Below are 23,990 nucleotides of genomic sequence, written 5' to 3'. Positions count from 1 at the left end.
AATCGAAAAATCGAAAAATGTTAAAAATTGAAAAATTGATAAATAGAGAAGTTGAACAATCAAAATATCGAAAGATTCAAACCTCGATACATCAAGAAATCAAAAAAATTTAAAAATGGAAAAATTAAAAAATTGAAATATTGTGAAATAGACAGATCCTAAGATCGCGAAATCGAAAAATCATGTACTCGAAAAATCGAAAAATTGAGAAGTTAAAAGTTAAAAAATTGGAAAATCGAAAAATCTAAAATCAGGAAAAAAAACCGGAAAAATGGAAAAATTGAGAAACTGCAATAGGGCAAAGCAAAAAATCGAAAAGTTATAAATTGAAGAACTGATAAATCGAGAAACTGAACATTGAAAGAAAAACTGAAGAATGCAGAGACTGAAAAAACCCAAAACAGAAATATCCAAAAACTGAGAATCTAAAAAAACTGAAAAATTGAGAAATCGAAAAGTCAAAAAAATGAAGTCGAAAAATCAAAACCCTAAAAAAAATCGCAAAATTGAAAAATCAAAAACCTGAAAAATCGAAACACTGAAGAATTGAAGAACAGGAAAATGGAAACACTCGAAAGTCAAGAAATGGAAAACTCAAAACATCTATTAATTGAAAAATCGAAAAATTGAGTATTTAGAAGTCAAAAATTGAAAAATCGAAAATAAAAATATTTAAAAATTGTAAAATTGAAGAGGAGAAAAATTCAAAAGACGTAAAAAAGACACATCGGAAAATTGAAAATAGAGAAATTGACAAATTGAGCAATTGTAAAATCGAAGAATAATCAATAATCTGAAAAATCCCAAAACTGAAATTTCGATAAATTGGAAAATGAAAGAGAAACTGAAAAATCTTAAAACCGAAATATCCAAAAACTGAGAAATTAAAAAATTGAGAAATTGAGAAATCAAAAAAATCAAAAATCGAGAAATCGAGAAGTCTAAAAGTCGAAAAGTTGAGAAACCGAAATAGACCAAAATCGAAAAATCGAAAAAAGTTAAAAATTGAAAAATTGAACAATCAAAACATCGAAACATCCAAACCTCGATAAATCGAGAAATCAAAAATTTTAAAATGGGAAAAATTGAAGAATTGATTATTATTGAGAAATCGAAAAATCATGTACTCGAAAAATCGAGAAATTGAGAAACCGAAATAGACCAAAATCGAAAAAACGAAAAGTTAAAAGCTTAATAATTGGAAAATCGAAAAATCTAAAATCAGAAAATAGAAGAACGGAAAAATGGAAAAATTGAGAAACCGAAATAGACCAAAATAAAGAATCGAAATTTATAAATTGAAGAACTGATAAATGAACAATGAAAGAAAAACTGAATAATACAGAGACTGAAAAATCCCAAAACTAAAAAATATCCCAAAACTGAAAAATTGAGAAATCGAAAACTCAAAAAAGTGAAGTCAAAAAATTAAAACCTTAAAAATCGAAACATTGAAGAATTGAAGAACAGAAAAATCGAATCACTCGAAAGTCAAGAAATGGGAAAATCAAAACATCTATTAATTGAAAAATCGAAAAATTGAGAATTTACAAGTCAAAAATTAAAAAATCAAAAATCGAAATTTAAGTATTTAAAAGTCGTAAAATTGAAAAGGAGAAAATTTGAAAAACCGTAAAACAGAAACATTGGACAATTGAAAATAGAGAAATTGAAAAATTGAGCAATAATAAAATTGAAAAATAATAATCAATAATCTGAAAAATCCCAAAACTGAAATTTCGAAAAATTGGAAAATGAAAGAAAAATTGAAGAATTGAAAAATTAAAAAATCTCAAAACTGAAATATCCACAAATTGAGAAATTAAAAAATGGAAAAATTGCGAAATCAAAAAGTCAAAAATTGAAGTCGAAAAATCGAAACTTTATAAAATAAAAAACTTGAAAAATCAAAAACTTAAAAAATTGAAAGATTGAAGAATTGAAGAAATGAAAAATCGAAAATCTGAGAGTTTATAAATGTCAAATTTGAAAAATTGAAAAATCGAAATATTTAAAAATCGAGAAATCGAAGACCAAGTGAAAAATTGAAAATCGTGAAACTGAAAAATTGAGAAATTGTAAAATCGAAAAACTGAATAACAAAAATAAACTGAAAAATCCCAAAAATGAAATTTTGATAAATTGAGAATTCGAAAATTGAAAAAGCAATAAATCGAAAAGCCGAAAAATCGAACAATCTCAATGTCGAGGATAAAAATTCAACCGGGATTCCTAAAGCACAAATTCAGGACTATAATACTTATTAACGTTTAAAGTATGTAGTTGTCAAGTTACTTTATTTTATTATAAGATGCATGTACATACCTGAATAATTTAGTTTCTATTATCATGATGCTCTTCTTTATCTAATAGCAAGTTTTAGCCCCACCCACCCACCCTCTCTTTTCTTACAGGGTATCTCATTTGCCAAAATCAGTTTTATCGTAGCAGGTAGTAGCCCCGCCCACCCGCCCTCTCTTCTCTTAGAAGGTATCTTATTTGCCAAAATCAGTTTTACCTTAGCATGTAGTAGCCCTGCCCACCCGCCCTCTCTTCTCTTAGAAGGTATCTCATTTGCCAAAATCAGTCTTTTCTTGGCAGCTGCTAACCCCGCCCACCCACCCTCTCTTTTCTTAGAGGCTATGTCGTTTGCCAAAATCAGTTTTTCTTAGCAAGTGCTGATAATTAGTTTTTGCACAAAATGAATGAATGGGGCGGGTGGGCGGAGCTTAATTAATGATTGGTTACTTTTTCTTATTATTATATACTTTTCTTTCAACAATGCGATACTTAAAGCATTGGGGCCCCCGAAATTGTCATAATAATTTAAAACAGAAATTCGTGACCCCCTAGATTCTTCAATAATCTTTTTAAAAAATCCAAACAAATATGAATTTTGCAATTAAGCTCCGCCCTCTATCTGACTACAAATGAAAAATTCGTTACAATTGAGATGGGGTGGGTGGGTGGGGCTTAATTAATCATTGGGTTTTTTTTTAATATTATATAGTTTTCTTTCAACAATGCGATTCTTAAAGCATTGGGGCTCCCGAAGTTGTGTCATAATAATTTAACATAGACATTCATGACCCCGAGATTCCTTCATAATCTCCTTAAAAAAGATATTCAGGACGCCCGAGATTCTTTAATAATCTTTTCAAAGAATCAAACAAATATGAATTTTGCAATTAAGCTCCGCCCTCAATCTGACAACAAATGGAAAACTCGTCACAATTGAGAATGGGGCGGGTGGGTGGGGCTTGATTAATCATTCGTGTTTTTTTTTATATTATATAGTTTTCTTTCAACAAAGCGATACTTAAAGCATTCGGGCCCCCGAAATTATGTCATAATAATTTAAAACAGAAATTCGTGACCTCCGACATTCCTTCATAATCTTCTTAAAAAAGACATTATTTAATAATCTTTTCAAAGAATAAACAAGTATGAATTTTGCAATTAAGCTCCGCCCTCAATCTGACAACAAATGAAAAACTCGTCACAATTGAGAATGGGGCGCGTGGGTGGGGCTTAATCAATCATTGTTTTTTTTTTTCTTAATATATTATATAGTGGTCTTTCAACAACGCGATTCTTAAAACATTGGGGCCTTCTAGATTGTATCGTGATTATTTAAAATAGACACTCGTGGCCGTCGAGATTGTGGCAAAATCGTTTTAAATAGACATTTGTGGCTCTCGAGATTCCTTCAAAATCTTTTTAAAAAAGACACTGTAACAAAAGATCTAAGATACATAACGGGTTTAGAAAATTTTCTCTAAAATATTCGTATGATTGCCAACTGTTTTGCACAAAAAGTACTGAAACGTTTTAGTAAATTTGTACTCTTACAACGACGACCGCAAAATTAAATACAGAGTTTTTAGATTAAGATTTTTCAGGAATTACCTTTTTCAAATTTTCAAAAATTTTTTCGGTGATTAAAAACAAATTTAACACAAGTTCTATCAGATATGTTATTAGTGTATTAACTTTAAATTCTCTTTGACAAACGAAATTCGTATAAGGGCTAGACAATTTTTTGGTAATAATAACAATAATAATTATATAAACGACATTACTCGAAGGTGGTAAATCTTTTATTCCTAATTTATAATTTTGATCATTTGCTACTGCATAGCTTCCCCTACTGTGCACACTTTTGAAGCATTGAATTACACATAAATTTTTAAGAAGTGACCTAAACTGAAGTGTTCGGTATTTCTTGTTTCAATCTTATTTGACTGAAAATATTTTCTAACGCATCTTGATGCATACAAAAATTCATAACGTCTAACATTTAAAAAGTACCCCTGAAAATCTAAGATAGTTTTTGTTGGCAAAATTAAACCTGTTTATATTGGTTTCCAATAGCCCCCCTTTCCAATATTGACATTTTTAAATAAAACAATAATTATATTACTGAAAATTTTTCCGAGGTTTCGTATGGTAGAGGAAAGTGTACATATTGCTTTCTAGGTGTAAAAGTCGTTTCATCTAAATATAAACAACATTCTTTTTCATAACCTTTAAAATTCTTAAGGTTTAAATTTAAATAATAAAAAAATTCGTGTAATATACCTGGGTAGAATTTGATATGCTCTATTTTCCGACGTAATGTACGTAAAGATGGCAACAAATAATTTAATTTTAATAAAAATTCACAGCCTGAAGAACCGCAAGAAAATTTAATCGACAGTGCTTTTTCTACAGTCGCGAGGCGCCACCTCCTCAGTTTTTTTTTGTTTAAATACATTTGCAATCACTTATTCGTTTACTCCAAATTTACCTGCAATCACCAGTTTGTCATTAATTTTTGAATTCTCTAAATTTAAAATGTTATTTTTTTTCTTTTTTAAACAATAAATTCCGTCTTAGGTCTGCTGCAATGAATTTTCGTATCACTTTCCTAAACACTCCATTTGCACTAATAATTGTTTTTCACTGAACACTAAATTTAGGATCTTGATATTTTTTCGTTGATTGTTTCTTCTGGGCTAATAATAGACCAAATCTTCTTGATCAAAGTGTACCTTAAATTATAATTTTAAAAATACATAAGAAAGGACTTCACAAAAATAAGTAGTTCACAAATTTTTAAACTAGAACCAATTTTTCACTTTGGACGCCTCAAACTTTCTTTCCAATGGTCTTTTTACAAAAGGGAAAATTATGCAGACGATAATCATCGTTGGCGTTATCATTGCAATTAATTAAACTGCAGTGCATTTAAAAAATATATTTTTTGAACTTTAAGCTTTTACTTCAAAAAATGACAAATTACAAAAAGTTGCTGCAATTATTTTTAAACATTTCAGGGAAACCCGTCGAACCCTAACCCTAAAATAATCGCCCCATTGCCATAAGTCTGATCTAACGTGCGCTGTGCTAACCCGACGCGTTTATTGTTGTTATCATTATTTTTAGTGTCGGTGGTGATTTATAGTTATTTGTGTTAGTCGTTTTAAGTTTAAGTCCTCTCTTTATGGTTACGCATCCCTCATCACCAATAGCCTGAAAATTCTTTTATCTCAGTTTACTTTGTAGGTGTTTTGAAACAGCAGGAACTGTAATAAGACACAGCGTCGACAATTCAATTCAGTTTTATTGCTAGTTCTCTGGGAACAACTTTGCTTACATTGTCGTGTTGCCTTAAGCCAAGAGACTACTAGACGAAATGATGTGCTGAATTCTTTACACTTTGATGCTTTCTATTACGCTTTACAGAGATATTATATAAAATTACGTACTTCCGGTAACTGCAATCATTCGTGTTTGTTTATTTTTCCTATATTTCCCCACAATAAGTTAATAATACCCCATTTAGGTTACAAAGGTTACATTTTCGGTGTTGTATTATGATACTCCACAACTTGAAAACACGCAGGTCGGAAAAGACCGAAAACACTTTGTTTCGTTGCTTTGTTTGTTTGCTTTTATTATTTTCATAAAATAAATGTGGGCGTTTCAAATTTGCGATAAAAGTCAAAACAAAAAAGGAAATAAACTCCGGTTAAGCACACCCCTTTCACCATTCAGTTTCACCGCAAAAATATACAAAAACTTCAGACAACAACACGTCATATTTACAATGAAGTTACTCGCTAATTAAAACTTGTAAAACAATTTTTTATATTAATTAACCTAACGACTCTAACTTTTAAACAGGAATATTTTTTAACAGGTATATAGTGCGGGTTCTAGATCACTTTTAAAGAGAAAATTTGAAGTGACTTATTAAAAATAATTTTCTGATTTAATTAACACATCTTCACTATGGTAGTAATTTCTAAGAACGACAGTATGTTATTACTTACTCTGTTCTTTGTTCGATTTTAAAAATAACCCTATTGTGATTTTTTTACGAACGTTTGTAATGCTAAAAAAAATCAAAAAATTGGAATAACGTGTGGAGGTAAGAATTTTCTTATACTCTAAGCCTAATTCAGTTCTTTTACATTAATCTTACATTCGGAAAGTGTCGCAATACAAAAACCGTGATTTTTATATAGTTTAAAGTGGGAATTATATAAAATTGCATATTAAGCTCGTTATTCGCTCGACAATTGTGACCTACTAACAAGAAATTTACATTCGATTTATATGCAAAACACACCCTAGTTCCATATTGTGGGAAAACTTAGCTGTTCTACAACAAAGACAATTATTATTGCAAGTTATTTGCTTTTTACACTATAATATTTCTCGTAGATAAGTTGAATCTGGTAATACAAATAAATTACGTGTTGTACACCCACCGAATGAACTTTATGAATTATTGATGTGTAATAAACAACAAATTACATCGACATTTTACTCATCATCATCAGTCATTATCCAAACACCCAGCTAAAGCACATGCATCATCCGTAATGTGTTTCTGTTCCAGAATAGACTCCGACCGGAATAATGCCCGGACAAGTATCAAGATCAACAAAATGAAGCGCCTGTGCTTTCGTCCCAAGCTTGCCACAATTCACCGTACTCGCCAACTTTAGAGACACGAAATAGTCGATTTAGCTAGAAAATCAATCATGACTGAATTCGACGAAAATAACAGTAATTTCACAACGGAAGACACAATGTCTACTCCCATCTACCTTTCGCAGAACGACTCCGACCTGCCGAACGGGACGAACTTCATTCCTGAAAGGGACTACATATACGACGAAATTTACATTAGGATTATCTTCATCTCTCTTTACACCGTCGTATTTTGTTTGTGCTTCTTCGGTAAGTCTAATTTTGTTTGTAACGAAATTATTGCGCGCTTGTTTGTGAAACGTTTGATAACGTCGATAACTGAGGTACGATTTTCGGAAAGTCGAATTATGTGTTTACCGGATTTTTAATTAAAGATAAAGAGCTTCCTGTGCATTTCGCGACGAGCTAAATAAAGAAATAACAGTGTGTTTACATTCTGATATCGCCCAAAATCCAATTTGTGTCAAACAGGATTAAGCTCATTTTATATTGTTTAATTAGGAGGTACGCTTATTACTCTTTGTTTACAATAATCGTAATATTAAATTGTAATTTTAGCATGCCGGGTTAATTTAATTATAGTATTATTATCCCCGGCGCATCCACCAAAATTGCACTCCATTTTTTAATTAAGGGAGAAGTTGGCATTTTATTCTTTGTGCAGGAAATGTTAGACGATTTTCCGACTTTAATCTGCTTGGAGATGCCACACTAATGCCATAACTTCCAACGGCCACAATTAGAGTCGTAAAGATTTAGTAGACCTAATAATCTGTCCGGGAAAATCAGTCCGTAAAATATTAGTTTATGGAATTATGGAAGTGTGGCTTATGTATCAGGAAGACGATTAAATTTAATCTACGCCCCGATTGTATGAGGGTTATAAATTTTAACTAGGTAAAAGCTGTGGCCATCATTTGCTGAAATTGATGGAATATTTTCACGTCACTGTGTAACCTCCAGTGAGTACATTAACATTTAGAGCAACTACACGCTTTTGATCTTATAAATAGATTCAATATGATGAAATCTTTCCAGACTTCACTAAATTTTTTGTTTTTTAATAAACTTTCATATAACATTTTTCGAGGTAACGTGATCAGCGTTTTAGAGGGGAGCAATAAACACACTCATTAGTGTTCCATTACCGTAAATCAGCGTTAGTTTCAATAAAGGTCGCTATTTTCCGATAATGAAAATTAACTGTGTAGCGCTAATGTTTGAAATATTACAAAGTCAAAAGTACTTGGAGAAAAATTTATATTCAAGTCATTTGAAATTGAAATTGTGTTAACGACTGTTTCCTCAACAATGTCTACTTATTTCAAACTGGCGACGGTATTGATTTTCATTTAACGCGAAATGTTGTAAAAGTATATTATGAAGAAGTTGTGGTTACCTTGTTTAGATTAAACAAAATATATGGTCGTTTTACTAAGTACAACGGAATTTATAGTGGAGTTCAACCACTTAGTGAGCAATATACTCCACGTAATACGAATACTTTTCAGCAACACGTAATATATCCCTACAACAATTTACTGCTAATGCACTGTGTCACCGTCATTAGTTTGCCCCAAGTTACTATACACTCGTTAAATCTCGCAGGAATTTACTTGATTAATTCGGGCGCTTATTGCAACTCAAAAAATAGTAAAAATGACGCAAAATTTTGAAACGATTGGCTAAAAATTTGTCCTAATTAATAAAATACCTCAGTTTGATCAGGGAGTGTTTTCATCTTAATCAAATCTCATCAATTATCATTTGAAATGGTTGTTTTTGCCGCATGTGCGCTGTTTAGTAAACACTTTCATCAAGAAGATTAATGAATTAAGTAGCTAATTTGAACTAGACAACACTGTTTTAATCCAAAAGATGTATATTGTTGTGTAAAAGATCTCCTGTTTCCGTCTGTCTGTCACCTATTCTGTTTTTTTTTTGGTCCATCGGATTTTATTAGACAAGAAATCTCCGAACTACTACATAAATTGTTTAGAGGCACTTTTTTTTTAATATATATATACATAACCTTCTTGGTTTTTAAAATTGATGGCGTGTATCCCGTAAGGGGCTCTTCCCATTCCACACTGTTGGCACGTTTTGGTTTTGACGACTTACAGACAAGACGCATTAGGGCTTCTTTAAATTTTCTCCATAAACTAATACACTTTCAAATTGATTGTCCTCATCTCCTTAGTAAATTGTCATTTTCTGTTCCGAGACCTTCGTCCCGGTACCATTACTCATTTTACTTACCAACTCCTCGTATTGACATTGAAAAGCACTCTCCAATATTTGAAATGTGTACCCTGTACAATCAACATCAAAATACTTTCGATGTTTTCATGTGATACACTGATAACTACTTTCTCTGGCGTTTCTTCCAACGGTCTAATTGTCCTATTGTCATAATTTAACCTTTCTGGGTCAGGCGGTAATTTATAGCTGCGTGATGAATTTAACAGTAGTTTTTATACATCTATACCTTCTGTATGTATCTGTTGGTCTGTAATTGGGACTAGTGCCTGTTGACCAACTTACTCTAATAATAATAATAATAATAATAACCCCGATCCCATATGTATATTTCTTTCCATACTAAACGCCTTGATATCCGATATGAAGACTACAGTGGGATTCATAAACTTGCTGTTGATGTTGAAATTACCGATTTAAGTTGATTACTACAAAAATTTACCATTTTGGACATGTTTTAAATTTCTTGTTGTCGAACTAAGTCTGCACATGTTATGAGAGAAACCCAAAATGTAGCCCCGCCCACCCGCCCTATCTCAACTGTGATGATTTTTTTTTATTCGTCGTGAGCCAAAGGGGCGAAGCTTAACTGCAAAATCCTTATTTCTCTACGAGAAATTAAAAACATGTTTTTGAGTATCGTGTTGTTCAAAGAATACTTACTATGTATATATTAAGAAAGAAATAGAGCCAAAGATTAGGCCCCACCCATACCCGCCCCGATCTCAATTCTCAATTGTGATGAATTTTTCATTCGTTGTCAGATCGAGGGGCGGGGCTTAATTGCAAGATCGATATTTGTCTATAAGAATTTACCATTTTAAACATGTTTTAAGTTTCTTGTTCTGAAAAGACGACTACACACATTAAGAAAACAAGGCAAAATGTAGCCCCGCCCACCCGCCCTATCTCAATTCTGATGTTTTTTTTATTCGTCGTGAGCCAAGGGTACGGAGCTTAATTGCAAAACTCTTATTTCTCTACAAAAACTAAAAAACATGTTTTTGTTGTGTGTTGTTCAAAGAATAGTATGTATATTAAGAAAAAAACAGCCCAAAAATTAAGTCCCATCCATACTCATCCCAAGCTCAATTATGATGAATTTTTTATTCGTTATCAGATAGAGGGGAGGAACAAATTGCAAAATCAATACTTTCTTGCCATTTTAAACGTGTTTTAGATTTCTAAGAATAAAAAAAATCATCACAATTGAGATTGGGTGGGTGGGCGGGGTTTATATTTTCCTTTTTTTCTTGATATACCTACATAGTATTCTTTGAACAACACGATACTCAAAAACATGTTTTTAATTTCTTGTAAAGAAATAAGTATTTTGCAGTTAGGCTCCACCCCCTTAGTTCTCGGTGAATAAAAAAAATCATCACAATTGAGAGAGGGTGGGTGGGCGGGCTTACATTTTGCCTTTTTGTTTTAATATGTGTAGACTTCTTTTCACAACATGAAACTTAAAACATGTTTAAAATGAAAAATTTTAATAAAGAAATATGGATTTTGTAATTAGTCTCCTCCCTATAATTGCAAAATCCATATTTTCTTGCAAAAATGTACCATTTTAACCATGATTTAAGTTTCTGGTTGTGAAAAGATGGCTAGGTATATTAAGAAAAATAAGGCAAAAGATAAGCCCCACCCACCCGCCCTATCTCAATTCTGATGATTTATTTTTATTCGTCGTAAGCCGACGGGAGGAGCTTAATTGTAAAATCCTTTTTTTTTCGAAGAATGATGAGATATGAAATATGTTCTTAAGTAATGGTGTTTTACAAAGAAAACTAAATGTATTAATTAAAAAAGAAAACCAAAAGGGAAGCCCTCTTATTTCCCGCTAAACTTTAATAAATTGTTGTTTATTTCAGGAATTACATCCATCCTAAACATAGTTGTCTCTCCATACTAACCGGGTCTAAAAATTAGGCCATAGGACGGGAAATCGTATGCTGAAAATTGCAGAACGAATACTTAAACGATTCTAGAGTTAAGTATGTTCCTTTAAAGTTGATATATTTTTCTGTTTATAAAAGACACGAGTCCCATATATTTTTTCTTTCCATACTAGACGATTAGAATATGCAGTCGGACCATCAATCCGTAGAACCAGAAATCTTCGAGGAATCGAATGTTGAAAACCGCAGAACGAATACTTATACCATTCTAGAGTTATGTGCCGCTAGAATTCCAAACAAACTTTTTTAATTCATGAATTACACCCGTCCCATTTATCTTGTTCTCTGCATACTAAATGAGTAGAGTATCCGATCTGAAAACCAGACCGGATAACGAGAAGACTTCCACAAATCGAATATTGACAATCGCAAGGCGGATACTTAAACCGTTCTAGAGTTACGCCCCCTTTAAAATTTGAAAAATTGTTTTTTAATTCATGTATGACATCAGTCCCATTTATATTGTTCTCTCTATATTAACCGGTCTGCAAACCTATGACCAGAAAACTTCAATTGAATGCTGCCAACCGCAAGACCAATACTTAAATCGTCTTGTAGTTAATTCACCTATGACACTAGTCCCATATATATTTTTCTCTCCATATTAAACGTGTGGAGTGTCTCGTCTAAAAGTCGGCATCTAGGATCAAAAAACCTCGAGAAATCGAATAATGAAAATCGCAAACCGTTTTGAAGTTATATCCCGGCAAAATTTGAAAAATAGTCTTTTAATTTATGAATGACTCCAATCCCATTTATTATTTTCCCTCCATATTAAACAGGTAGAGTGTCCGGTCTGAAAATCAGGTCTTAAGATCAAAAAACTTCTAGAAATCGAAGGCTGACAACCGCAAGGCCGACACTAAATCCGTTCTGTAACTACGTCCCATTATATTTGATTTGTTTTAATTTGTTCGTAAATGACACACGTCCCATATAATATTTTTCTGTCTATACCGGACACAGTTAGTGTGTCTGGTTTGAAACTCGGTCCCCAGAACCAGAAAACTTCAGGGAATGGAATGTTGAAAACCGGGAAACGAGTTACTTTTACCGTTTTAGATTTATGTGCCGCTAGAACTCGAAACAAACTTTTTTAATTCATGAATTACACTCGTCCCATTTATATTGTTCTCTGCATACTAAACGGGTAGCATATCGGATCTAAAACCTCAGCCGGATAACTGGAAAATTTCTACAAATCGAATGCTGACAGTCGCAATGCGGATACTTTAACCCTTTCAAAATTACGGCCCGCCAAACTTTGAAAAATTGATTTTATTTCATCTATGATATCGGTCCCATTTATATTGTTCTCTCAGTATTAAACAGTTAGAGTTTCCATTCTGAAAATCAGATTTTAAGATCAGGAAACTTTGAGGAATCGAATGCTGACAACCGCAAGATCGATAATTAAATCGTCTTTTAGTTATGTACCGTTAAATTTGATTTTTTTTTTATTAATTTAAATATGACAGTCGTCCCGTATGTATTTTTCTCTCCATATTAAACGGGTGGAGTGTCTGGTGTAAAATTCGGCCTCTAGGATCAAAAAACTTCGCGAAATCGAATAGTGGAAATCACAAACCGTTTTGAAGTTATATCCCGCTAAAATTTGAAAAATTGTCTTTTAGTTAATTTATGAGTGACTCCAATCCCATTTATTATTTTCCCTCCATATTAAACAGGTGGAGTGTCGTCCGGTCTGAAAATCAGGTCTTAAGATCAAAAAACTTCTAGAAATCGAAGGCTGACAACCGCAAGGCCGACACTAAATCCGTTCTGTAACTACGTCCCATTATATTTGATTTGTTTTAATTTGTTCGTAAATGACACACGTCCCATATAATATTTTTCTGTCTATACCGGACACAGTTAGTGTGTCTGGTTTGAAACTCGGTCCCCAGAACCAGAAAACTTCAGGGAATGGAATGTTGAAAACCGGGAAACGAGTTACTTTTACCGTTTTAGATTTATGTGCCGCTAGAACTCGAAACAAACTTTTTTAATTCATGAATTACACTCGTCCCATTTATATTGTTCTCTGCATACTAAACGGGTAGCATATCGGATCTAAAACCTCAGCCGGATAACTGGAAAATTTCTACAAATCGAATGCTGACAGTCGCAATGCGGATACTTTAACCCTTTCAAAATTACGGCCCGCCAAACTTTGAAAAATTGATTTTATTTCATCTATGATATCGGTCCCATTTATATTGTTCTCTCAGTATTAAACAGTTAGAGTTTCCATTCTGAAAATCAGATTTTAAGATCAGGAAACTTTGAGGAATCGAATGCTGACAACCGCAAGATCGATAATTAAATCGTCTTTTAGTTATGTACCGTTAAATTTGATTTTTTTTTTTATTAATTTAAATATGACAGTCGTCCCGTATGTATTTTTCTCTCCATATTAAACGGGTGGAGTGTCTGGTGTAAAATTCGGCCTCTAGGATCAAAAAACTTCGCGAAATCGAATAGTGGAAATCACAAACCGTTTTGAAGTTATATCCCGCTAAAATTTGAAAAATTGTCTTTTAGTTAATTTATGAGTGACTCCAATCCCATTTATTATTTTCCCTCCATATTAAACAGGTGGAGTGTCGTCCGGTCTGAAAATCAGGTCTTAAGATCAAAAAACTTCTAGAAATCGAAGGCTGACAACCGCAAGGCCGACACTAAATCCGTTCTGTAACTACGTCCCATTATATTTGATTTGTTTTTATTTGTTCGTAAGTGACACACGTCCCATATAATATTTTTCTGTCTATACCGGACACAGTTAGTGTGTCTGGTTTGAAACTCGGTCCCCAGAACCAGAAAACTTCAGGGAATCGAATATTGAAAACCGGAAAACGAATACTTTTACGGTTTTAGAGTTATGTGCCGCTAGAATTCGAAATCAACTTTTTTAATTCATGAATTACAGCCGTCCCGTTTACATTGTTCTATGCATACTAAACGGGTCTAGTATCCGATCTGAAAACCAAGCCGGATAACTAGAAAATTTCCACAAATCGAATGCTGACAATCGCAAAGCGGTTACTTAAACCTTCCTAGAGTTGCGCTCCGCCAAACTTTGAAAAATTATTTTTAATTCATGTACGTCAGTAGTACCACTTATATTTTTCTCTCCATATTAAACAGTTGGACTATTCGGTGTGAAAATCTGTGTAAGACCACAAAGAACTTCAAGGAATCGAATGCTGATAACCGCAAGACCGACACTAAAATCGTCTTGTAGTTAAGTCCCGTTAAATTTGATTTCTTTTGATTAATCCGCCTATGACACTTCTCCGCATATATTTTTTTCTCCATACTAAATGGTTGGAGTATCTGGTCTAACAGTAGGCCAATAGGACCAGAAAACTTCGGGAATCGAACCTTGAAAACCTCAAAACAAATACTTAAACCGTTTTGGAGATATGTCCCGCTAAAATTTGAAACAATATTTTGTTATTTATGAATGACACCCGTCCCATTTATACTGTTCTCTCAATAGTGAACGGGTAAAGTATCAGATCTGGAAATAAGGTCGTATGACTAGAAAACTTCGAGAAATCGAAAATTGGAAACCACAAACCGTTTTGGAGTTATGTCCCGCTAAAATTTCAAATATTGTTTTTAAATTTGTGAGTGACTCCAGTCCCACTTATATTGTTTCCTCCATACTAAACACTTAGTGTATCCGGTCTGAAAGTGGAGTCTTAAGATCAGGAAACTTCGAGGAATCGAATGCTAACAACCACAAGAGCGAAACTAAAACCATTCTAGAGTTACGTCCCATTATATTTAATTTGTTTTTATTAATCCATAAATGGCACACGTCCCATATAATATTTTTCTGTCCATTCTAAACAGTCAGTGTGTCTGGTCTGAAACTTATGCCATAACTCTATGTGCCGCTAGATTTCGGAACAATTTTTTTTAATGGATGAATGATACCAGTCCCATTTATATTGTTCCCTGCATACTAAACGGGTGGAAAATCGTATTTGAAAACCAATCCGTATAAGTAGAGACTTAGAGAAATCAAAGACTGACAATCACAACGTTTTGGAATTATGTCCCGTTAAAATTTGAAAAACTGTTTTTTTGTTGATATATGACACCATTTATATTGTTCTCTCCATATTAAACAGTTAGACTATTCGGTCCAAAAATCAGGTTGTAAGACCAGAAAATTTCGAATAATCGAATGCTGACAACCACAAGACCAACAATTACACCGTTTTGGAGTTATATCCTGTTCAATTTGATTTTTTTATTGATTTATAAATGACACCCATCCCACATACAATTTTTTTTTCTTAGACTAAATGGTTAGAATATCCAGTCTGAAAATCCTCCCTTAGGACAAGAAAACTTCGAGGAAACGAATAGTCAACAGGATAAGAAGGGTACTCATATACAATTTCAAAATTTTAAACAATTTCAAAATTTGCTACATTTTATTTAGACGATTCTGGAAAAATGGTAGTAATTAGAGAAAAATTGATACACTAGGAAACTTCTGTAGACCGAACCTAACAAGAGTAAATTTTTTTGAAATTTCAAAAAGCTAGGAGAAAGATCAAAAATTGCGAAACCCGAGTATCGAAAATTTGAATTTTTCGCGAAGTTGCTTAAAAAACTACAATAAGTTATGGAAGTTTGATTTCCACGAACTGAATCCAGAAATAGATCTTGGTGGTCCCGGGTAAAATTCTATCAAAAAAAAAATACAAAATCGATACAATACTTTTCGAAATTTATTCGGTTTGAAATTCAAATTTTTGAATTATTTCAAATTTTGTCACACTTTATTTCGCCGATTCTGGAAAAATGGTAGCAATTGGATTAAACCAACAAAGGAACATTTTTCGAGAATTTTGAACGGTGCTTGGAGAATGATTGAAAATTTTGAAAATTAAAAATTTGAACATTTGGCAAAGTTGCCTAAAAATTCACAATAAATTCTGGAAGATAGATTTCGACGAGATGAATTGGAAAATATAGCATGTTGATGGTCCGGCGCTAAAACTGAACGAGAAAATTGAAAATTCTAGGGCACTCTTTGCATTTTTGTTAAGGATATAATCCAAACTTGATACAACTGATTTTCGAAATACCCCCCCCCCCCCCAGTAAAAAAAAAACTATTTTCTGATACACCAAAACTTAACGCATATAATTTGGGCTATTGTGGAAAAAGTATAGCATTTAGCAAAGACAGTATTTTTAAATTTCTAGAACTGTAGAAACACAAATATCTATTGACTTTACTTGAAAAAATGATTTCTGGTTTGCTTATTAGATGCAGATTTTTTTTTTTTTGTAAAATAGGACCAGAGTGAAATTTTCTGTAGTATGTTGACTCAACGTTTTCCACATTTATCCCAAAAAATCTAAGGAATACTTTACGAACTGTTAAGTTAATTAGAAAATGAACTCTGTTGTAAATTAAGCCAAAACTGCAAAAAAAAATTAATGAACCTGATAAATTAAACTCGCAAAGTGATTTTATTTGAGTTTTATTTTTGTTACATTTAAGAAGTAAATGAAGTCAAAGAAAAGCTGAAATAGATTTCTTTTAATTCTTAATTTTCTACAAAAGCTTTTCGCTGTACAAGTTACGTTTAAATCAAATTCGTAATTGGGCGAGAAAATATTTTCGATTGTTGGAAATCTTACTGATACCAGAAAGAAATAATAATTTAAAACATAAAAATATGATTGCAACAGTTTCTTGCCAGAAACGTCAAACATTCGGTATTTTTAAATACACAAACACAAATCAAATTTTATATCGTAGTCATTTCCTATCCCACCCACCATATATTTACGTATTTTTACACAGTGAGTTTGATAGTCGGTTACAGCATCATTATTTTGCACACCTTAAGCAGGATTTATTCAGCAAAATTTCGACATGACGTCATCAAATTTTTGGTGGGAATGGAAAAATCACCAACGAACAGATGTAAAAGGGGACCTACTTTTTCAATTTCTGTGTTTATATTTCGTACAATAAATAGATTTACTGTGAAATAAATTCACAGCATATTAAAAGCCACCCGAGAAGAGAATGCTAATTTAAAAAATAATATTTAAACCCCACTTTTTGGAAAAATATCGTTTTCCAAGGTAGATAAACCAATTCCAGCTACATATAGATGGTCAAATATTATAGGATAAACGTATCTGCTCACGAAAATTTGTATTTATCACACCACTCTGCTAACGAAATGTACTTACGATATACATAGTTGGAAAAACAAATTCGAATATAACGTTGTTTATAATATTTTGTATCATTACACCGAGAAAATTATTCACTAAAAATAGTTTCAAAAGAAGAAAGAAAAACATATAAAAAATATTATTCCGTGAACAGACAAGCTCTGACGTCATTTCAAACGAGTTTATCGATATCTGTTTCGTGTTAAGAACCATCAACAAACGACCACGTCAGACATGATAACACTCATTGAAACAACTTTGCTCATTCATACAAACCATCACAAGCTAATGATCATTAGCGTCCCTAAACCCACACGCCCATTACCCCGAATATTTCATGAATAAAAATACACCATTCTTACGTTTCTAAAAATGCTTTAAATGAATCATTAAAGTTTATGTTCCAAAGAAAAATACCTTCCGGCCGTAAGTCTTTTTTACTAATGAATCCATTTTATTAATGCCCGACCTGAAAACGATTTCAATTACGCCCTCGTGGTCCCTCTAAATTGCATACTGACGGTTCAATTGACCTGGTTTCAGAGTGCGGCTTTTACCAATACATACAAAGGACGGAAAATAATAAATCTATATTGAAATACACACCGGTGACACGCTCGTCTAGTACCTTACACAATTTAAATGAAAATGAAGATTCGCTTTTACAATGCAATTACTAAACGGTTGAACGGATCAAAAAGCCCGCTGAATTTTTTTTATAAAAGGAGTGATTTTTTAACGAAGGCAATCGAAACGAGTGCTCTGAAAATCGGTAAAAAAAAACTCGAATTTGTCCACAATTGAAATGAAATAAATTAATTTTAGCAAATGCGATGATTGTGGGCAAACAAGCAATCAACTAAAGCAAATAATTTTTTTGGAATTTCGTGGTGAAGACCACCAACGTGCTTGTTGTTGCAATGTCAGACGCTCATTTCATATTCAAGTACAAAAATCAGAGCACCACAAAAAATGGAAGGTCAACAATTAATATACGACAATAACAACACAGTTGTTTTGTAATTTTATTTTACGTGCTACTTCTTGTTAAGTTATGCGTGGTAGAAACGAAATAGTTGTTTATTATTTTTTACAATTGTTGACAGTGGTTGGATAAATATATATATATATATATATATAACGCTGAACATAACTGATAGAAACATCCCTTAAACGCCATTGGTTTTAGTCTAACACTGTTTGGTCAGCTGTTCGTAAGTCCAAAGAAAGCTCTAAACTCAGCACAAAGTTTTCGTATTTTAAGAATAATAACGTCATTCTGATAATTGTTTCATGATCATGATTTTCCAGCCCCGACTCCAACGTATCGAAATTTCCTGCAACCCCTGCAAGGATGTTCGAACGCTTTTACCCAATTTGTGCAAAAATTCGGTCTCTTGAAGCTAAACGAGATAACTCTCTTAAACTTAACAACGTAAAGATCAATCTCCTGCTACTTTCGAGAAAGTGGCTACAGCTTTAGAGTGGATCTCAAGATAAAAAAATCCAATAACAATCTATTGATAGTGCAAACGACATCAATAACATGACGAAATTTTATCATCATAAACCACTTAATGTCGACAGTGGAAGCCTTGCCCCTGAAAATTGTGAGAATACGAAAAACTACGGAATCTACACATTCCGTACGTCCTCACTAAATTCGTTAAACTTCAGTACTGTTCTTTGCTTTTCTGGAAATGTAAAGTTCGCTATTATTTAAATAACTAGACTGCGGAAGTTTTAATTAAGCATTCTTCGACGAAACTCTGCATGAGCACAAGATTAAAGAGTTTTGATCAAACAGACTTCTAGTTCTTTGACATTTAACGGTTTTGTTTTAACAATTCGGTGTGCGGGATAATTTTACTCAAACGGAAGTTATAAAAAGGCAATCCTTTAAAATCGTCGATCAATAAAAAGTCCCCGCGGCGTGGATTTCTGAAATCCTTTCCACAAAAGCCAAAACCATCATTGACCGATATTAATCAAAATTTTGTAAATTAGCCTCACAATTTTGATTGCAACCGTTTGCTCAGCTGAAGTTTCCCTTTAAACTAAACCAAATAATCTGGAGACGGACAGACGACAAACAGACGGAAACGGGATATCTATTTTTCTCCCTAGGAGTCATAACACTTCGAGAAAACATGAAAGTAGCCACTCACCGATTTTTGGATTTAGACAATAGCACGAAAATTTTCTTAACATTTTTCATCCAAGGCAATACAAAACTTGTTTAAATTGAAAATAATTTTGAGCATTGCAAATATGAAACTGTATTTTTCAAAATTTTTTGATATAATGGTCTGTGTTTTTATTCTACATATAATTGTTATTATTTAGTTATTTCGCTGAAAAAGTTGTCTAAACAGTTTCAAAAAGTTGTGGGATTTAATATTCTACAAGCTTATTCCAAAAATATAGCGTTTTATAGTCGGAAGATAAGATTTCATCCAAGAAATCCCTCCAAAAATAGCTTCTGTAGATCAAAATACATAAAGTAATGTCTTCAGTAAAGTTTCGAAAATTTCGAAATTTTCATAATTTCGATATTTTTTATATTGAAACATTTTGGAATTGAAAAAGTTGACTCAAAATTTTCAAAAAATTCTGGGATATAGATTTTGAGGTGCTGATTCGAAACATATAGTGTTTTTTTTCTCAGAGCAAGATTTTAGAGATATTCGGTATGAAATGTACTTTTTTTTAATTCTAGAAAAATGTTGGGAAATATCGAAGAAATAAAGAAAAGTAATTTCTGGAGGTTGATATAAAGAAGAATTTTTAGTTATCGAAAAATTTCTAAATGTTCATAAGGTGTTGAAAAATTTTGATTTTGAAAAAGTTGTCCGAAAATCTTTAAAAATTCTGGGATATAAATTTGCTTATGCTTATTCCAAAAATATAGCGTTTCTATGGTCCTAGGTTAAGATTTTAGAAATATCCCGTTTGAAATGCAATTTTTTAAAAGTCAAAATTACAGTCACATTTCAGTGGTCTATTCTGGAAAAATGGTATGAGTTAGAGATGAAATCAGGCCCCAAGTAACGTTTGAATATCAAATTGTACAATAAAACTGTCTTTAATTAAGCTTCGAAGATGCTCAAAAAATTCCGAAATTTTCGTAAGGTCAGATATTGAAAAATCTTGTTTTTCAAAAAGTTGTCTCAAAATTTTCAACAAAATCTGACATATAAATTTCAAAATTTTATAAATATTCGGATTGAAATGCAATAAAAAAAAAACTAAATTCAAAATTAAATTCAATTTCAATGTGCGATGTAAGTAAAGATTAAATAGTGAAAAATTTTGGTTTTGAAAAAGTTGTCTTCAAATTTTCAAAAAATTGTGGGACACAAATTTCAAGGTAGCGATTCCAAAAATATAGCATTTTGATTATGTCGGTAGAAAATTTTAGAAATATTCGGTATGGAATGCAATTTAAAACAAAAAAATACAAAAAAAAAAACTGTCGTAATTCAGTGGGCGATTCTGGAAAAATAGTAGGAGTTATCGAAAAAATGAAGCCGAAAGTAACTTCTGGAGGTCAAAATGCACAAGCAAATGTCTTTAGTTATATTTCGAAGGTGGTCAATAATTTCCAAAATTTTCGTAAGAATACTGAAAATTTTGGTTGTAAAAATCTTGAAACAATTCTAAGGTATAAATTTCGATGTACTGATTCCAAACATATAGCGTTTTATAGTCGCAAGACACAATTTTAGGAGTATTCCGTAAGGAATCCAATTTGTAAAAAAATCCAAAATACTGTCATATTTCAATAGGCAATTCTTAGAAAAATGGTAAGAGTTATCGAAGTATCGAAGATGGTCGAAAAATTCCGAAATTTTCAAAACAATTTCTATACCTACATATGTATTTTTTAAATCAAAAAATTTTAGTTTTGAAAAAGTTGCTTGAAAATTTTGAAAAAAATCTAGGATATAAATTTCAACACACTACTTCCAAAAATATAGTGTTTTTTTTGTCTCGGGGCAAGATTTTAGAAATATGAAATGCAATTTAAAAAAAAAAGATCAAAAAACTGTCATATTTCAATGGGTGATTACTGATTATAGAAAAATGGTGAGAAATATCGAAGAAATAAAGAAAAGTAACTTCTGGAGGAGAAATATACAAGAAAATATCTTTATTTAGATTTCAAAGGTGATCGAAAAATTTCAAAATGTTCATAAGGAGTTGAAAAATTTTGGTTTGACAAAGTAGTCTAAAAATCTTCAAAAAATTCTTAGAGATTTTTTTAAAAAGTCTAAAATACTGTTATATTTCTGTGGGCGATTCTGGAAAAATAGTAGAAGTTATCGAAGAAATCAGACCGAAAGTAACTTGTGAAAATAAAATTGTACAAAGTGTTTGTTAAGTTTCGAAGATTCTAAAATTTTCGTAAGTTTAGATTTTGAAAAATTTTTGTTTTGAAAAAGTTGGCTCAAAATTTGCAAAAATTCTAGGACATAAATTTCTACGTACTGATTCCAAAAATATAGCGTTTTTATGGACTGTAGGCAAAATTTTAGAAATATTCGGTTTGGATGAAATTAGAAAAACAATCGAATAAAAAATTCAATTCAATTTCAATGGGCGATTGTGGAGAAATGGTAGGAGTTATCGAAGAGATCAGGTCGAAAGTAACTTCTGTAAATAAAATTGTACCATAAAATGTCTTTAGTTAAGTTTCGAAGGTGGTTGAAAAATTCTCAAATGTTTATCAGTCGGAAGAATTTTGGATTTCAAAAAGTTGTATCAAAATTTTCAAAAAAGTCTGGCTCCTAAATTTCAACGTACTGATGGCAAAAATATAGCTTTTCATGGACTATGAGCAAAATTTTAGAAATATTCGGTTTGCATGATTTTTTATGCGAAATAGAAAATTGAATTCAATTCAATTTCAGTGTGCGATTCTGGAAAAATGGTAGGCGTCATCGAAGAAAGGAGGCCTGAAACAACTTCAGGAAATCGAAATGTACAAGAAAATGCCTTTAATTAAGTTTCGAAAAGCATCAAAATATTCCGAAACTTTCATTACATTACAGATAGTGAAAAATTTTTGTTGTGAAAAAAAAACTATTTAAAAAACCTCAAAAAATTCTGAAGTACTTCTGCCAAAAATATAGCGTTTTTACAGCGTCGAGGCAAAATTTTAGAAACATGCAGTATGAAATATAATATAAGGTCCAAAATACTGTTATACTTCAATGGACTGTTCTAGAAAAATTCTGGAATTATCAAAGAAATGAACACAAAGGTTACTTCTGGAGATCAAAATGCACATTAAATTGTCTTTAGTTAAGTTTCGAAGATGGCTGAAAAATTTCGAAATTTTTATAAGTATATTGAAAAATTTTGACTACATCTAAAATATAGGGGAGTCAAATTTTATAAATATTCAGTTTGGAATGCATTTTTTTAATCTAAAATGAGGCCAAAAGTAATCAATCTTCGTAATCAATCAACATAAAAATAATACTCCTAATATTTAACTTTTTTCTATTTTTACATTATAGGTCATATGGCTGTTTGTTTTGTAAAATGTGATAAAATAAATATATCCACAACATCAAATAGAAATGAAAACACACCTGGAGTTTACTAGAAAACTAATATGTAAAATTCACACTTTTAAGTTTAAATTAAAAAATTATAGGCTTGAAGGTTTATCAACAAATATGCCTAAAATTCCACATAATTTTTTAATGATTTAAAATAGTCAGAGCAGATTAATAAAAAATCATCTGCGTTGATACAAAAAGGGAGGACACTACCGAAAGCTAAATTAAAATAACAATTTATAAATTTCTTGCTTGCTTTACTAAATTAAATCCCACACAAAGTTGAAAATGTCAAAAGCACAGAAAAATAGGCATCAAAATACACGAAATATTTTATTTAGCACCATGGTTATCCATTGACGTAACTTACGAAAATAACTTGACTAAGCTTTGTGAAGCTAAAGCTTTCAAAATAAGTCTCGCAATTTTCCAGGCTCATACAGAAAAACGTAATGTAAATATATCTTCTCACCACGTAAACCCAGATTATTTATTTTCCCACTTTTCAGATAAGCGAGCTAGTCAGAAATACTCCTCGAGTTGTAGCACTGGTCCTTTATACGATGCTTTATGTGTCAGATTTGCTCTATCGACCAACTAGACACAATAGAAGTGTTCGAGTACATCTGTGAAACACAATACTCTTGAAAACTATCGCGGAAGTTTCTGAAACACATAAAACATGAGCTTGATGGTCCATAAAAAGCTTTGGACAGGATCCTTTCCAAGGAGAATACTAAATAAAGTTAGAGCGTTTAAATTTATCGCCCTTTTTTGTAGTGCAACTTTCAAATATTTTTTAAATTCGTGTTTTCAAGTGCTTTGAACACGAATTGCACACATGCCTGTGCTATAAATTCCAAATAAAAAATAGCATTGTGAACAAATGTTTAAAACATTAAATCCAAAAATTTGCTAACATAAATCTCCGTCCCAGCATTAAATCACATAAATCAAGATGAAGATAAAAAATGACGATAAATCGTTGC

General features: G+C 31.9%; 1 protein-coding gene across 4 annotated transcripts in view; it reads left to right on the top strand.

The window, feature by feature from the left end:
• LOC135133531 (trissin receptor-like) overlaps positions 1–23,990 on the top strand; it is a 263,813-nt gene that overhangs the window by 186,067 nt on the left and 53,756 nt on the right. For 3 of the 4 annotated variants that reach the window (XM_064061976.1, XM_064061975.1, XM_064061977.1), the window contains exon 2: positions 6,890–7,233. In XM_064061976.1, the coding sequence (XP_063918046.1) occupies positions 7,035–7,233 (199 nt within the window). In that variant the 5' untranslated portion in view covers positions 6,890–7,034. The remainder of the gene's footprint in view (positions 1–6,889; positions 7,234–23,990) is intronic. The other variant, XM_064061978.1, reaches the window with a different exon arrangement.

Source organism: Zophobas morio, unplaced genomic scaffold (assembly GCF_036711695.1).
Source record: "Zophobas morio isolate AGI-343-1 ecotype UQ-CSIRO unplaced genomic scaffold, CSIRO_AGI_Zmor_V1 ptg000022l, whole genome shotgun sequence".
Taxonomy (NCBI): domain Eukaryota; kingdom Metazoa; phylum Arthropoda; class Insecta; order Coleoptera; family Tenebrionidae; genus Zophobas; species Zophobas morio.
This window is presented reverse-complemented; position numbering and strand designations above follow the sequence as displayed.